This window comes from Camelina sativa, chromosome 7, assembly GCF_030686135.1.
Source record: "Camelina sativa cultivar CO46 ecotype springtype chromosome 7, ASM3068613v1".
NCBI lineage: Eukaryota > Viridiplantae > Streptophyta > Magnoliopsida > Brassicales > Brassicaceae > Camelina > Camelina sativa.
This window is the reverse complement of record NC_141886.1, coordinates 7087694-7102114: the sequence shown is the minus strand read 5'-3', so window position 1 is coordinate 7102114 and position 14421 is coordinate 7087694. Positions and strand designations below refer to the sequence as shown.

The window sequence follows — 14421 nt, the reverse complement described above, 5'->3', positions numbered from 1 at the left end:
TTTTTTCTATGTTATTTTTTGTGGTGTCTATTTTAAAAAATGCTCATTTTAATATATAAAATGATTAAATTATAAACTCTAAACCACATATACTAAACTCTATCCCTAGAAAGTATACGCTAAATGTAAAATAGATAATATAAATCTAAAAAAAATTCTAAAATTTAATTTAACATATTATAATTACGTAAAAGAGGGCAAAAATAAAAATGTTCAAAAAAATGAAGTATTTTTGAAAATGAGTATCTCAAAAAAAATATTTCTAACAAATTCTCAAGAAATAGTGATTAAGTGGCTGACAACACGTTAAGTTGCGATCACAAGCTCCTTATTAGTAGAATGTAGCTCTGTTTACACTACCAAAAGCTCTAAACTTTTGTAGCACTATGATGTAAAAACGTTTTTTCGAATAAATTTTATATTTTATTCAAAAAAAATAGTGATTTTTCTATAATTATTTTTCTTTCTTCACTTTTGGGTTCATCATATAAATTTATTTTAAGTTTTAATGATTAAATATAGAAATTCCAAAATTTGATGTTTTTCATGACAAAAAAGTTTTAGAGATAAAATTTTGTTTAACTTTCTCTTTCACCATTTAATCGGATAATTTTGTTGAACTTTCTCTTTCTCTTTCTCCATTTCTTTGTCATAACCAAAATTATCTCTTCTTAAAACAAGATCTCACTCGGGCACTTCCGAGCGCATCTCCCTTTGACAACACTTTCACCAAAATGATATATTTTACATTCTTAAGAAATTAAAGCATTTGCAAACTTTTTATACATAAGCATTATATATATATATTTGGTTTTCAAATTTGCTAATTCACATAAGCATTATATATATATATATATCGTTACTTGTGAAAAAACCTTAGATCAGTTAGACTTAGATATTAGATTGACATAAATGTAGAAAAAAAAATCAAAACGATACTTTTAGAATTAAGAAAAGGGTAATATATATATATATATATATATATATATTTCATTCTCAAATTAAATTAAGTACATCAACTGTAATAATCTTAAAAGGATAGATAAAAAAAATATATTAAAAAGAGGAACTCATTTTATTTTTCATTTAATTAAAATGAAGTAGTCAACTACTAATCTTAAAACAATAAGAAAAAGAAAACAGAAATACAGAAGAAAAAAAACTATAATTTTTTTTGTTTATATCAATTTAGTAAAGAAAAAGGAAACTCAAATAAGATTACAGATAGATTCCCAGGAATATCACATATATGATTTTAGTTTAAAACGAGTTTCTAGTTTAGTATTGAAATTATATATTGTTTTACATCTATTTAGAACTAAATTATATGAATTACATTTTTTGTGTTTCTAAAAAATTAACCCTTGGTACATATCAGATTTTATAAATTTAGCATTGCAATTACTCATTTAGAGGTGTCAAAAGAGATTAACACTTACACTCAACTCATCTCCTTTTTGGGATACTTTTTTCAAAAATACCATTTTTTTTGAACATTTTCATTTTTATACAATATGTTAAATAAATTTTTAGAATTTTTTTAGGTTTAGGTTCTCTATTTTACATTTAGGATATAGTTTTGAGGGATTAGGATTTAGTATTTAGAGCTTAGGGCTTAGAATTTAATTGTTTTATACATAAAAAGGGGTATTTTTAAAAAATGACAACATAAAAAATGTATTTTTAAAAAGTGACATAGGAAAAATGGTATTTTTGACAATCCCCCATCAATTAATATAAATTATTTTTAGGCTTTTAGCAATAATTAGTACTAATTTATAATTATAAAATTATTAAGCAAGACTTTAAAAATACTCATTTTCCAATATCACTTTTCAAAAATGTCGTCTCTCTATAGTTTTGTTAAAAATGCTACTAAAAATATGTTATTTATCTAAATATGTGTATATCTTAAAAAAAAACACAAGCTATCTTTATATGTGCGTAAATTTTTCTCTATAATTTATAAAATACTTTTTAATAACCTTTTTAAACTTATTAAACTTTATAAATATTTAGATAGTATCTGAATAGTAGTTAGTTACTATTCAAAATTATTTTATAAACTATAAATTTTCCGATTTCATAAGGAATAATTTTCAAAATAGATAAATAGAATTGACATTTTTGAAAAGGGATGCACCACCAAAAGGAGTATTTCTTAAAAATTCTCAATTATTAAAGGAAAGAAGCAAATGCTCTTTGTAATTTTCAACATAAATTCACGAATTGTTTTGTTCAAAGGATTAAATATTAACATCACGAATATACATTCTACTATCAGTTGTGCCAATCAAACTTTATATAACCCTCGTCAACGAAATGTCGTGCATTGTTTTTTTTTTTGAAATTTTAAAGAATTATGGCTACTTGAATCATACGTTTTGACCCAAATAACAACTGAAGATATATATTATAGAATTAGAAACATATACATAACTTGTCTAGGAACTTGGGATCGATCAAGCAAAACCTCAACATGGAAATCATGGTACCGTACATCATCTTCTTATAGTAATGTATTTTTTGGCAATGAGCTATGGTTACCTATTTTACAAATCTTCGTAAGAAATTTATATATAATGTGTAAGTTTTGAAAGACTCGTCATTTACGTCGACTTGAATGAAAATATAAGTTTCGGTAGCTTCACGTATCTAATCCAAAAATATATCGATCGTGTTAATCCCCATTCTCCCCTCTTTCCTTTGTACACGTTTTAGTCGTCTCATATCAAATCCTCTCTTTAAAATAAAAACAAAAAAGATTGAGAGAGACACTTCCAAGAACAAATCATGTGAAAACTTTGAGGTAGGGCTTAATCAAAGAGGTACAAGAGAGGGGAGGGAGGGGGGACAAATTGGATAAGAAAGGGTTGGAGCATGTTAAATCTCTGTCCACCAAACCCTCGGAATGATTTAGAGACTCTCAAGTGGACCAATGTAAAGCCATTTTACTCTCTAACGAATCTCTGATTCTCTCTGACTTTAGACAGAGACAAACGGGGGCAATGAATTAGATTCATTTCAATCTTATTCGTTTATGGAAGTCAAGAGTTCCACGTAAGGCTTTCTTACAAGATGTGTTAGGTGGAGTCGTTGCATGCACGTATCCGACTGTGAACACGTGGCTACCCATGTTATCACGAGAATTCAACTAAATTATGTGTTGTCTCCCTTGCATGGCTCAAGGATTTATGTATACTTCCGTGTTTGTGACATGATAATGATAAACTGTTTTCTAATAGAATTATTTATAAGGTTTAAACACAGTTAGTTAGTTATTAATAATTATGTATTTATATGTCATTAATAATACAACGAAGTAAACTTTACAACTATATAAATAGAATACGTATGCTTCCGTACAAAACAATTACGTCTACCTCAGCTTTACATGTCTGAACGGAATCTTAAACAAAGATCCGATAAAGGAAACAAACAATATTTTTATTGGTTGAAAACTCGAAATTAATAGATCAAAATATTCGTTTGTTAATAAAAAAGTAGATTAAATATTTAGGATCTGGAAAGTCTTATAATAAATCGAAGGTTACGAAGATTCAAAATATATATATATATATATATATCAAAGTCCTTGAATGGACCAAAACAAAAATTCAGATGCAAACATATATCAATTTTAAAATCTGAATATATGTGTGTGTAATTTCCTCTAACACAATTTCTCAACAAAATTTTTTTGGCTCGGATACAAACACAAACACAAATATTTCAACGCAACTGTCACAACATGATAGCTATAAGCTAGTTGGATGAGAGCAATAATAAGCTACTTGGAGTATGTATAATAGAATTCAAATATATCTAAACTGGTCCAACGACCTCCAACCAACGAAAATAAAATTCATTTAATTGCAACTTTACATAAATAATAGTAATATATATACAAAAGAAAACGGGCCAAAATTGGAGGCCTATTTTAAAGTTGGAAAAAAAAAACTCTACTTGTAGAGCAAACGAAAGCATAAATTATTTGATTAAATAATTAAAAAAGAAAAAGTTCCAAATTTGCCTTAGGCTTAAATTGGAGTTACTCTTATTGGTAAACCCTTCTTTGGCACGGGGAAAGGACCATACTGTATTCCTTCGCCTCCTTCAACTTCCCACCTGCAAATTAAAATCCAAACATCATTAATTATATTATACAATCATCAATAATCTCAGATTAAATAACGAGATTCACATCTTTCGTGTTGGACCATATATGGGCAAGATACTAATTTGACAGGTCGCCGATTCACATGTTTTGTCAATTCTTTTGGGGTACTACAAATCAATGTTATCAACATATATATCTACTTACTAACAAAAACACAAACACACACACACAAATACAAATATCTACTCAATACGGTCTCAAGAATAAATAAAAAGATCAAAGATTGATTCACATATTAGATCTTTTATACAGCTGGCGATCTCTTTCCAATTCTTTATCATCACAAGTTTTTTTTCACGTCATGGGTCCAATGACTCTTTATTAACACTAGTTCAAATCAAACCATCTTCAATAAAACACGAAATTAAGGTACAAAAAAAACAAAACATTTAAATGCATATATGACAATATGACATCATAAAGTGATGACGTCGTACAATATATATAGTTTTGGAGTCGAATAGAGATTATGCAGTTTACGTTTGCAAGCAATATTTACGTTTGATACATTTACATAGATAATATCTACATTATCTATATTTTTCAGAAATTTGAAGTTTTGTAATTGTTAAACTCAGAAAAATAGAGTGAAAATTCAAACATTATAAAATCAAACTTCGTGAAGAATTTTGGCATATAATAGAACTGAGACACAAAATTAGAATTGAGACACTAATTTAGAATTTTTCATAAAAAAACTCGAAAATATTATTATACGAAAAGAAAATAATTACAATACCGGAAGGAAGTAGTGAGGTGGTGAAGGAGGATAAGCATCTCAAGTTTAGCCAGCTCACTTCCTGGACATGAGTGCACTCCATTCCCAAATGGCATGTACGTGTAAGGTTTTGGTGACACCTGTCAACATTACAAGATGTGAAATGTCATCTACATGCAATGCAAGTCCATCTAAGTCCCCACAAAGTTGACTAAACCCTAGATTTTGACATTAAGTTCGTTCGATGTTTTACTCTTCATCCATCTTTCTATCTTTCACCAACAATTATTTATTTTAGGTAACGCATCCATATATCATAGAACTAGTAGTCCAAAGTCATTGTTCCATGTCTCAGTCACCTTATCAACCCATGCATACTTCTACGTAGTCGATATCTCATATGTATATTTACCTCGAATCTAGAAGGATCGAATTTTTCAGGATCGGGGAAATATTCCGGAGAGTGATGGATTCGCCGGAAAAGAGGAAGAACCTTCCAACCCTTTGGGATCAAGTAGCCTTCAAATTCTACGTCTTGTACTGCTTCTCTAAATGTAAAGGACAATACACTTGCTGCTCTTTGTGTCTCTTGTATCACCTACCAAAAGTACGTATAATAATAACACCATTACTTGAATGTACCATCGAACATTATTATGACATCATCATTGCAAATGATAGAATACCGAAATGGTATATACCCTTGAAGTCAGTGGCATTTTTCTTGTATCTTCCCATGAGATTCTTCGGTTTTCTTCTCTTATTTTTCGTCGGATGCCAAGTTGCTCCCTCTGTTAAATTATAAATAAAGATAAAAAAAAAATTATATTGATTAATATTGGTTACAAAACCATAAGTATATATTATATATATATATATATATATAACATTTGTTAAAAATCCACTAGAGGGATATAATCTACTTGTAAAAAGAATATTCATGATTTATATATTGTAACGGAGCCACGATATATCTTTTTACTATTTTCTCAAACCTTTTTTTTTTTGTTGCGATAATTTCCATAGATGAGAACACACTAATTTCTAGTTGATACTTCGCAATACGAACATGCAAAAGATAAACTTGAAAAAGTAAAAAGGAAAAATGAAAGTTTGCTTACGGTGACTTCTTGAAGGAGATTGGGATGGTCGTGTAAGTACTTGAGAAGCCAAGTTAAGACAGAAGCGGTGGTATCGGTGGCGGCGAAGATTACCCCGATGATGTTGTCGGCGATCTGTGAATCACTTAACCCGTTACGTTTCTGATCCTTTGCTCCAAGAAGTACTCCCAATAGTCCTCCCCCTTCTCTCCCACTCTCCCTTCTCTTCTTTATCATTCTCCTTAATTCTTCACTTAATTCCCTTCGTGCCTTAATTTTCCAATTACCAAAAAATAAAACATTTATTTATGAGATTAACCCTAACACTCAATAAAATAGAATAAAATGAATGTAAGTATTTTTCATCACATCAAAAACATCTATGTCTTGAAGATGACTTTGTCTTTATGTTTTTGTGAAAAGAATCTACAACCTGTGTCAAATAATATCGCACACGTGTGGTCCCCAAGACCTAAACTGTACAAACTTGTTTTCCAATTCTTTTGTGGTATTTTACGAATCTACATGGAATTGTCACGTTCAACGTACACATTACTTAAGATAATTTAAAGGGATCATCATCTCTATCTACACCGATCATGAGCTTCATATATACTACTCATATACATAGTTCATAAGTTATATACCTTCATGGATTTGTGAAAAAGTGTGCCAGGTAGATCTAGAGGCATGGAGTTGTAACCCTTTTCTAGACGCTGATAAAGGAGCTTAATTGCTTCAATTTCAGTGGGCTCCTCTTTGTCCCCAAACGCTGACATGATCGCCACATCGAATGCATACTACAGCCACAGATCCAATTTCCTCTTAATCAATGATACAAAACAAAACCATAGCGTACAAAACACCGAAGTGTATGTTTTAGATTTTGTCCACATATTTAATTAATAAAACAAACAAATATCTGTAATGTAACAAATATATATTTCAAATAATTGTAGTGTACAAAACACAAATTAGTCATAAAACAAATTTAAAGTTTGTTTTCTTTCCTAAACTTATATTTCCTTTTAAGAAAGTGAGGCCCGCAAATTTTGGAAATCTTTTTTTGTCAATATTTTCTTTTAGAATGCCTCAAAGGATCGTCCATGCATATAACCCAAAAATAGACCAAAGAGACATACTCGTTTCATGTAGTCGAGGGTGTTGATGGACTTTTGGGATGTCCAACAGGAGAGGGTTTCGAGGACAAGGAGCTCGATGTGAGAGACGGTTGGTCTGAGAGCAGAAGGCATGAAGGATGACTGAACGAGCCGCTTGAGGGTAGAATGGTATGGACCTTGGTGGAAAAAGAGAGCCTCTGGTCCAATCATACGCTCTTTGCTAGGAGGGTAAGTTGGCTTGAACAAGTGAGCTTTGCTCACTAACACCATTCTAGCCGCCTCTGGACTGCTTATCATCACACATGGACATCCCAATATGTGCGTCTTGAATATATCTCCGTACCTGCGGATTCCATATTTCACACTTAGACTGATTTGGAATTTGTGCAAAACATATTTTTATCAAGAAAAATTATGAGTAAAATTGTAGTAAAAAGACGACTTTATAGTTGGATTTTGGTAATGTGAATCCTTCAACAATCATTTTTTTTTTTGGTGTCAAATATATTGGTTAAATAATATAATGAACGATACACCTAAGGTTAGTAAATGAGTACCTCATGCCTATTATTTATGTATGTAACTACGAAATAGAAGAAAAGAGTACTTGTTTTGGCGAGTGGCGAAGAAGGAATTGGGATTCTCTGTGTAGAGGCGGAGTGTCTCTCCTATGTAAGGCAAACCCATAGAGCCAGGCGGTAGCCGTCGTCTTTTCTCTTTCCGGTGCAACCGCCATTGAAGCACTAACACTACTACTAGTACTACTACTACACTTATTATTGTGATTAGTGCCGATTCATCAGCATAAACAGAGGAGAAGAAAATAAAATAAGATGGTGTCGATGACATTCGCATTATTAGGAGGTGATTTAGGTGAATTATTTTTCTACATGAATATGTAGTTATAGTTAGGAATTGTGTGTGTGTTCGTTCTTGTTAGTGACTTTTGCTTGAAGAGTATTAAGGGGTTTATATAAGCTATAGTTGAGGTGGAAAGACACTTCATTCCTGCCTTCCTGGCCTTTCTTTTTTTATTTTTTTTTATAAAATTTATATTTATGACAATTTTATTCATAATAATTGAATATACCGTAATATTTGCAAAATAAAAATAATAATACCGTAAATCTTTTTTTTTTCGTATTTACTTTTGTTGCAGTTTAAACATTTGCCGACGATTCTTTGGTCCAATAAACACAAAGTTGGAAACTGCATATAGGCTACAAACAGAATATGCTAGAAGATATACATACCGTTATATAATTTAGAATTCTTATCAACAATTGATTTTAATTTTTCTCTAATTCTTATTTTTAAATGTAGATATTTTATACGCACAAAGTTTTCGGCGCTGAACTCTTTATGTGGTTATTGTTCACCTAAATTATATATTCAGGATGATTTTATATTTCTTGTCGATAAGAAAATATGTACGGAACAAGAAAGGAGAAAATAATGTGCAAGTTCATTGGTATTTGTGTATTTGGACTGTATTAGCGTTTTTATTTTACTTGCCCTTTGGCTAACCCCACACTACACTTTAGTGACCACAGAAAAACAAAGACCTTAGTTCATCAATTTTTTTTCTTTTGAGATAATTGGGATCCACTGAAAATGTTGTATGGTTGAGTTCTCTTGTCAGCAAGAAAAAATCTAGCAAAGTTAAAACCCTTTTCTTCTTCTTCTTCTTTTTTTTTTTTGGTTTTTCTTGTAGAAATTATTAATGCTTCCATTAGATAAACAAATACTACGTTTGATTTTTTCCATTTTTGTTTTTGTTTTATGAGGATGAATCTTTTTCTCTGTACGATGTGATAGTTAATTATTTTTATGTATTTTTGTATACACAGTGACAGTAGAAGATAATACAAAGAATCTTTTCACTAAACAACAATTGAAAACATCATAATTTAAGAACATGATAATATAAGTTTCGTTTTCCATCAAGTAAAATGGATCAAAACAATTATTGATAGTAAGTTAATTTATTTTATCATAACAAGTTTATTTTTCTAGGTCGGCATCTAGTTTATAGTGAACATAAAAAAAAAAAAATCTAAGTTATAAATATATAAGGTTTTTACTCTGGTCACATAAAACCTTTCTCTTACTATTATTGAAAACTTAATACTTACGTTAGGAAATTACATACGTGAGCTAAACCTTAGCTTATTATCTCAGTAAAATAATAACACTTATATATATAACTGATGTATATATATGGTCGTTCGTTGTAGTGAAAGGGCTGCGTAGTGGATAAGTTGGATAAAGATAATACAAATATAGCATTTGAAGAGGTTTGAAAGAAAATAACGTAGCCCGTGACATCCTGAGGAATCCACGTACGCAGAGACGAGAACCAGAGATCACTGCAAGATTCAGTAACCGCTTCGCTGAAACTCCTCAGCTACTCACACTTCAACTTTTCCTCCTCCTTAAGATACTTCCCTTCGTTTTATTTTTTTTGTAAGTCCTAGGTATATATATTTTCATGAAAAAATAAACGTTCTTACTATTATTTCTCATACTCATTTTTTTGGTCGGCGATGCATAATTTGTTATAGTCAGTTTTGTTCTTTTGGGTGCGGGCTTAAGTATACTGGTGAAGTGCTTCGCACATCTTAGAGTAATAGAAGTGCGTTTGATAAAAACACAAGTGTCTTCTTTCAAATATTGTGTATAGGCAAGCACTAAAAGATAAATAATTTCAAATAATTATAAATTGTGCATAGTAAATTGAGAAAATCATAGAAACTGAAACAAATATGTTTTTAGACATCTAACAAAATGGAACAGGGTAGTATAATATATTCACTCATCGGAAAACTGAAAGTTTAGAAATAACACGAGATAAAACCAAAGGTGTTTGAGACCTTGCCAAAACAAAAGAATAAAAAACAAAGCGAAAGATATTTATGAAACCATTAACAGTGAAGTCATATAATCTAATTAAAAGTTGCATTAAGTTGCCAACATGTTTCCTTCGTCTTCGAGGAGAGATTGAATTCCGAATCTCTTTTTGAATCAGCTTGAAATGGTTTGGTGAGGTAGTACCATAGATGAAACATTGTGGCTTGAGCTACTAGCTTTAGGATAAGCAGATAATATATTAACTTTCACTTAAGAATCTATAATTTTTTCTTTCTTTTTCTTTTGATAAATAGATGAAATTTTGAGCTATATATAACTTGTCGAGTTTTCTGGAATATCTCTTAATTGTTTAGCGCCACATTTAATATCAGATTCTCCATCTTCATGATACATCGGTTGCATTGTGAAGCGTTCTTCGCTCGGGGTACAAGAAAATTCTTCTAAGCTCAAACTCCATATTTAGTGAAAGACTTGGTGGCCGTGGTGTGATTTGCACAGTTGAAGGGCTCTGAATGTAGTGATCAGTCATCGGTGAACTCACATTATGAACATCAGAGTTCTTGAAAGTATGGGACTTTAAGTCTTTCTCATCGAAGGTTCTGAACAAAACCTTTAGCTTTCTCCACAAGGAACTTTCGGAATCATTACATAGTGTGTGCCTATGTTCGTTCAAGTAAAGGAAAACGAAGATGAGTAATGCCAAGAATGAAGCAGTGCCTGCTATTAGAAACAGACCCCATACGTTACGGAGGCTGAGACGGTTGGATGTAAGAGCGGTATTTGGATCAGGACAATCATTCTTCTTCCGGAACCATTTGTTTTCGATTTCTTGCATTTCATCTCCTTGAATCACATTTAAGATAGCCGTTGAGATATCTCCTGTCAAAGGTGAATTCTTGGGGAAGGCCTACACATTAATCATGGAAACAAGTTAAAACACCTGAATAAATGTGTATTTTGTTTTCCCTATTTTGTAAAGTAAATTGTAAATGTCACTTACAAAGCCAAAACCAGCAGTCTTAAATGTAGGTTCAACCATGGCATATTTGGAGCACGACTGAGAAAGAATAGCATTAAGGTAAGCCACTTCGTCGAAAGCTGCTGCTATACCATTTGATATCCCCTTGGATAAAAGTTCATCGGCTTCTTTGGCAGAATAAAAAGGTTTAAGCTTATTTATATGAAATCCCAAATCTAATAGAATATCTTTAACAAAAGTACCGCCTTGGTACCCTACATAATCCTGATTTTTGATGAGATCGTTCACAGTTATGGCCGCTGGATGGAAACGTTGTGCCGTCAAGAAAGAAGTGAGATTAGCTGTGTAGCTCTGAGTGAGAACAAGCATCACAAAGCACCACACAACCATCACAAACCTTGCTAAATTGCTTACTACCTTCTCACCTATATATACACACGCACAAGTTCATTTTATCATTAGAATCTTGTTTTTTTTCCCCTTAAACAATATCACAATGAAAATAAATTGGTTTTGAGATAAACTTTAATATTATATCATTATTAAGTTCATGACTCGTGTAAGAACTTACTGTTGGCGAAAACCATGGTGGAGAAGGAGAACCAAAAACTTGTGCCAATCTGGTGGTGAGGCGGTCCACGGAAGTCTGTGTTGATTCTATGTTCGAACAACCACACAACAAAACCAATGAGGACGAGAAAACAACCAGTGGTGACCCATAAGCCTAAGCTCCAAGGTTCAAGGAACACCCATGTGTTCTTATTCTCATTATCTCTCACCGGCACCATCATAGATACTCCAGACTCTGTGAACGGTAATGTGAAGTCAACATACAAAGACCTGTTCGCTGTGATGGTTACATCTCCAACAACTGCATCCCATGTCTGCTCAAATTATTGATAAAATAAGGTTTAGCCAACTCATTGCTTGTAATTTTGTGAATGTATAGAATTTGTTTGTAAAGTAGAAATATGGGAAGAAAAAAAGAGAACTAACCTTGTGATATACTTGGCAGACCAAATTGTTATAGTCAATTGGAGATTCTAAACTGACGTATTCAAGAATGATTGAATATGACAACTTCTTAAGAGCAGCTTCAAAGATGTCTATGGCATAACCCTTTGCGGTTGTTATGTTCGTGGTAGGATCTTTGATTACCTCCACAAAATCAAAGAAGCCTTTCTTCATTGGAACGCCCACTGTAAGTTTCTTCCTTGGAATCTCCCATCCTTTCGGATCGGTTTTTGACTTCCCTGGCCATATCACCGGTCCCAACTTTTTTTTGTCTGAATTTGCATTCACAAATCCAATTATCCTCTCTTTATTTCCAACAAAATTGATGATCTCAAACTTTGGTGACTCGAGCTGCCCGTCTGTAAGATTAAAGTCTCCTGCTAAACCTTTGAAACTTACTTCCCGGAGAGCCTTTTGAAGACTTGGACCGTAGGGAGAGACCCCTACGTTCCCCAAATCTGTCATGTTCTTTGACGAGGCGCTTCCATTATCATACTGTAAGCTATCAAAATTGGTTTTCTCCACGGCCAAGGCCAATGCAGTAATTGAATCATACGCCCATAATGCAAATATGTGTAGTTGATCCCTCGTGGATGTTTTCTCCTTCTCGAACGATCTTTTCCATCTCAATTGGAAATCTTCAAGCTCTTTCGATTTGGGGACATGGCTCCTCACACCTAACACTCCCTCTATAGTATTTAAGCTATGACCATGGTTGATATGTCTCATCATATGTGTCATTTCATTGGTTATTAACCATACATACCCTTCCTCCATCATCCCCATCTCTCTAGCTTTTTGAAAAACTCGTAAAGCCAGACTTGATTCCATGTGGACAACGAATACTCTCGTTTGCCTCCCCATGAGCTTACGAAGTTCATTTTGAATCTGACTATCGTTAGCCTCCGGAGCAATGGCATTTTTGTTGACTTCCACGTTTTGTAAAGCGTCAGACAAGAAAGGCATGAGTCCTTTACCTAACTCGTTGTCCTCATAAATGGCGGTGACGCTTCTCCAGCCAAAGGATTTGACAATGGCGGAAATGGCTTTGAGCTGGGATGAGTCGTCGAGAGTGGCTCGGACAAAGTAAGGGCTTTTGATGGATGTCAAAAGAGGGCTTGTTGCTGAGAATGTGATGGTCGGTACTTGAGTTTTGTTGGCCAGTCTAATCATAAACTCTGCTTGCATAGAGTTTTTTGGTCCGATGATGGCGCTCACTTGCTCGTTCTTGATTAGGTCCAAGGCTGCTTGCACCACAAAAAAACACAAATAAAAGAAGAAATGTTAATAGCACTTGTAAAACTTGACGATAATTGAATGAAACTCATAGATTACGGATATCTTCCCAATAAATAACGAGAACATTAATCTATATAAAAGTTAAAACTTAAAATATTGATTGTAGAGGTATTATATGACATGTCACCAATGTTTGACCATTCATCTACTAATATATTAGACTCATGAGTTAAATAAAATTAACGAAGCTAATAGTAATATATATTTTTGCAACCATACAAACTTCACCACGACTTTCTAGAAACGAGGACTATGAACTGTGTGTAAGAGATTGTTCTTAAGTCTTCGACCAGATAAAGAAGACATTTTTATCAGATTCAGCGAATCATGTCTGGCCGTAGCCCTAACATCCTACGTAAAATGTTTGATGTTTAATTCAACTGCAACTAATAATGATTAATAAATCTAAATGATTTCTTTCATTTATAAAGCAAAACATAGAGAAGCAACGAACCTGCAGCTGAAGCCTGAACCGTATCTTCCACGGAATCTCGAACATGAAGCGTAATTCTTGTGCGGTAACTAGGATGATCCTTGTAGAACTCCGACAACGACATGTTTATAGAAGTGAGGCAGATCTTGGAAAATGTTGTATTGAGATCAAGAACTACCCCTACTTTGATTTCACTTGTTTGGTTTTGTCCTAAACCAACATTCATCGACAAAAAAATCCAAACAAGCAGGAAAATGAAACTTAGAAAGGTGTTATTTGTTTTTCTACGGTTCATCATCAGTATCATCCAAAGATTGAGGAGACCGACACTTTATGTGATACTTTAACTCCCCTTTTTACTACATATATATATACAGAGGAAGGATCGGTTTGAAAGGGTCTTAAAATCTATGAAAGACGTCGAAATGCTATACCCAAAATTGGTTTCTCAGAGAAAGTGACATAAAATAATAATCAAACATTCAAACAGTGTTGACTATGAATAGAATAAGTGGTTTATAAGTGTAGATATGAGTCTTTGCAGATGAATTTTCTTTGCAAAACATAGCGACAAAATTTCCATAACTTACTATATAAAACTAAAATAAATATATGGAGGTTAATTATATACTAGTATAAGGTCAAAATGAAGTCTATGTCCCTCCATTGGTTTATAATTCTTTTTTTGTTTCCTTTACTTGCTGTC

The 14421-nt window shown here is 32.5% G+C and overlaps 2 protein-coding genes across 2 annotated transcripts; both read right to left on the bottom strand.

Moving 5' to 3' along the window:
* Window positions 1–3844: 3844 nt before the first annotated feature.
* On the bottom strand, window positions 3845–8067 carry LOC147940984 (abscisic acid 8'-hydroxylase 2). The gene is made up of 8 exons (XM_087457944.1): window positions 7727–8067; window positions 7141–7462; window positions 6646–6798; window positions 6020–6268; window positions 5600–5689; window positions 5311–5496; window positions 4920–5038; window positions 3845–4128 (listed from the first exon to the last, which is right to left on the bottom strand). The coding sequence occupies exons 1-8, from the start codon at window positions 7972–7974 to the stop codon at window positions 4041–4043; spliced, it is 1455 nt and encodes a 484-aa protein (XP_087314070.1). The 5' UTR covers window positions 7975–8067; the 3' UTR covers window positions 3845–4040.
* Window positions 8068–10206: 2139 nt separating this feature from the next.
* LOC147940983 (glutamate receptor 2.9-like) lies at window positions 10207–14055 on the bottom strand. Its single transcript, XM_087457942.1, has 5 exons — window positions 13737–14055; window positions 11966–13227; window positions 11541–11853; window positions 10991–11394; window positions 10207–10897 (listed from the first exon to the last, which is right to left on the bottom strand). The coding sequence occupies exons 1-5, from the start codon at window positions 14020–14022 to the stop codon at window positions 10373–10375; spliced, it is 2790 nt and encodes a 929-aa protein (XP_087314068.1). The 5' UTR covers window positions 14023–14055; the 3' UTR covers window positions 10207–10372.
* Between the last annotated feature and the right edge of the window lie 366 nt (window positions 14056–14421).

Bases quoted from the DNA above. Each gene is read 5' to 3' on its own strand.
- LOC147940983 (XM_087457942.1), bottom strand. From the start codon at position 14,022: ATGATACTGATGATGAACCGTAGAAAAACAAATAACACCTTTCTAAGT. The intron at 11,854-11,965 runs GTTAGTTCTCTT...TAATTTGAGCAG, and splicing joins TCTGCCAAGTATATCACAAG to ACATGGGATGCAGTTGTTGG. The intron at 11,395-11,540 runs GTAAGTTCTTAC...GTGTATATATAG, and splicing joins CACCATGGTTTTCGCCAACA to GTGAGAAGGTAGTAAGCAAT.
- LOC147940984 (XM_087457944.1), bottom strand. From the start codon at position 7,974: ATGCGAATGTCATCGACACCATCTTATTTTATTTTCTTCTCCTCTGTT. The intron at 7,463-7,726 runs GTACTCTTTTCT...TGGAATCCGCAG, and splicing joins TTCGCCACTCGCCAAAACAA to GTACGGAGATATATTCAAGA. The intron at 4,129-4,919 runs GTATTGTAATTA...TTTAATTTGCAG, and splicing joins CACCTCACTACTTCCTTCCG to GTGGGAAGTTGAAGGAGGCG.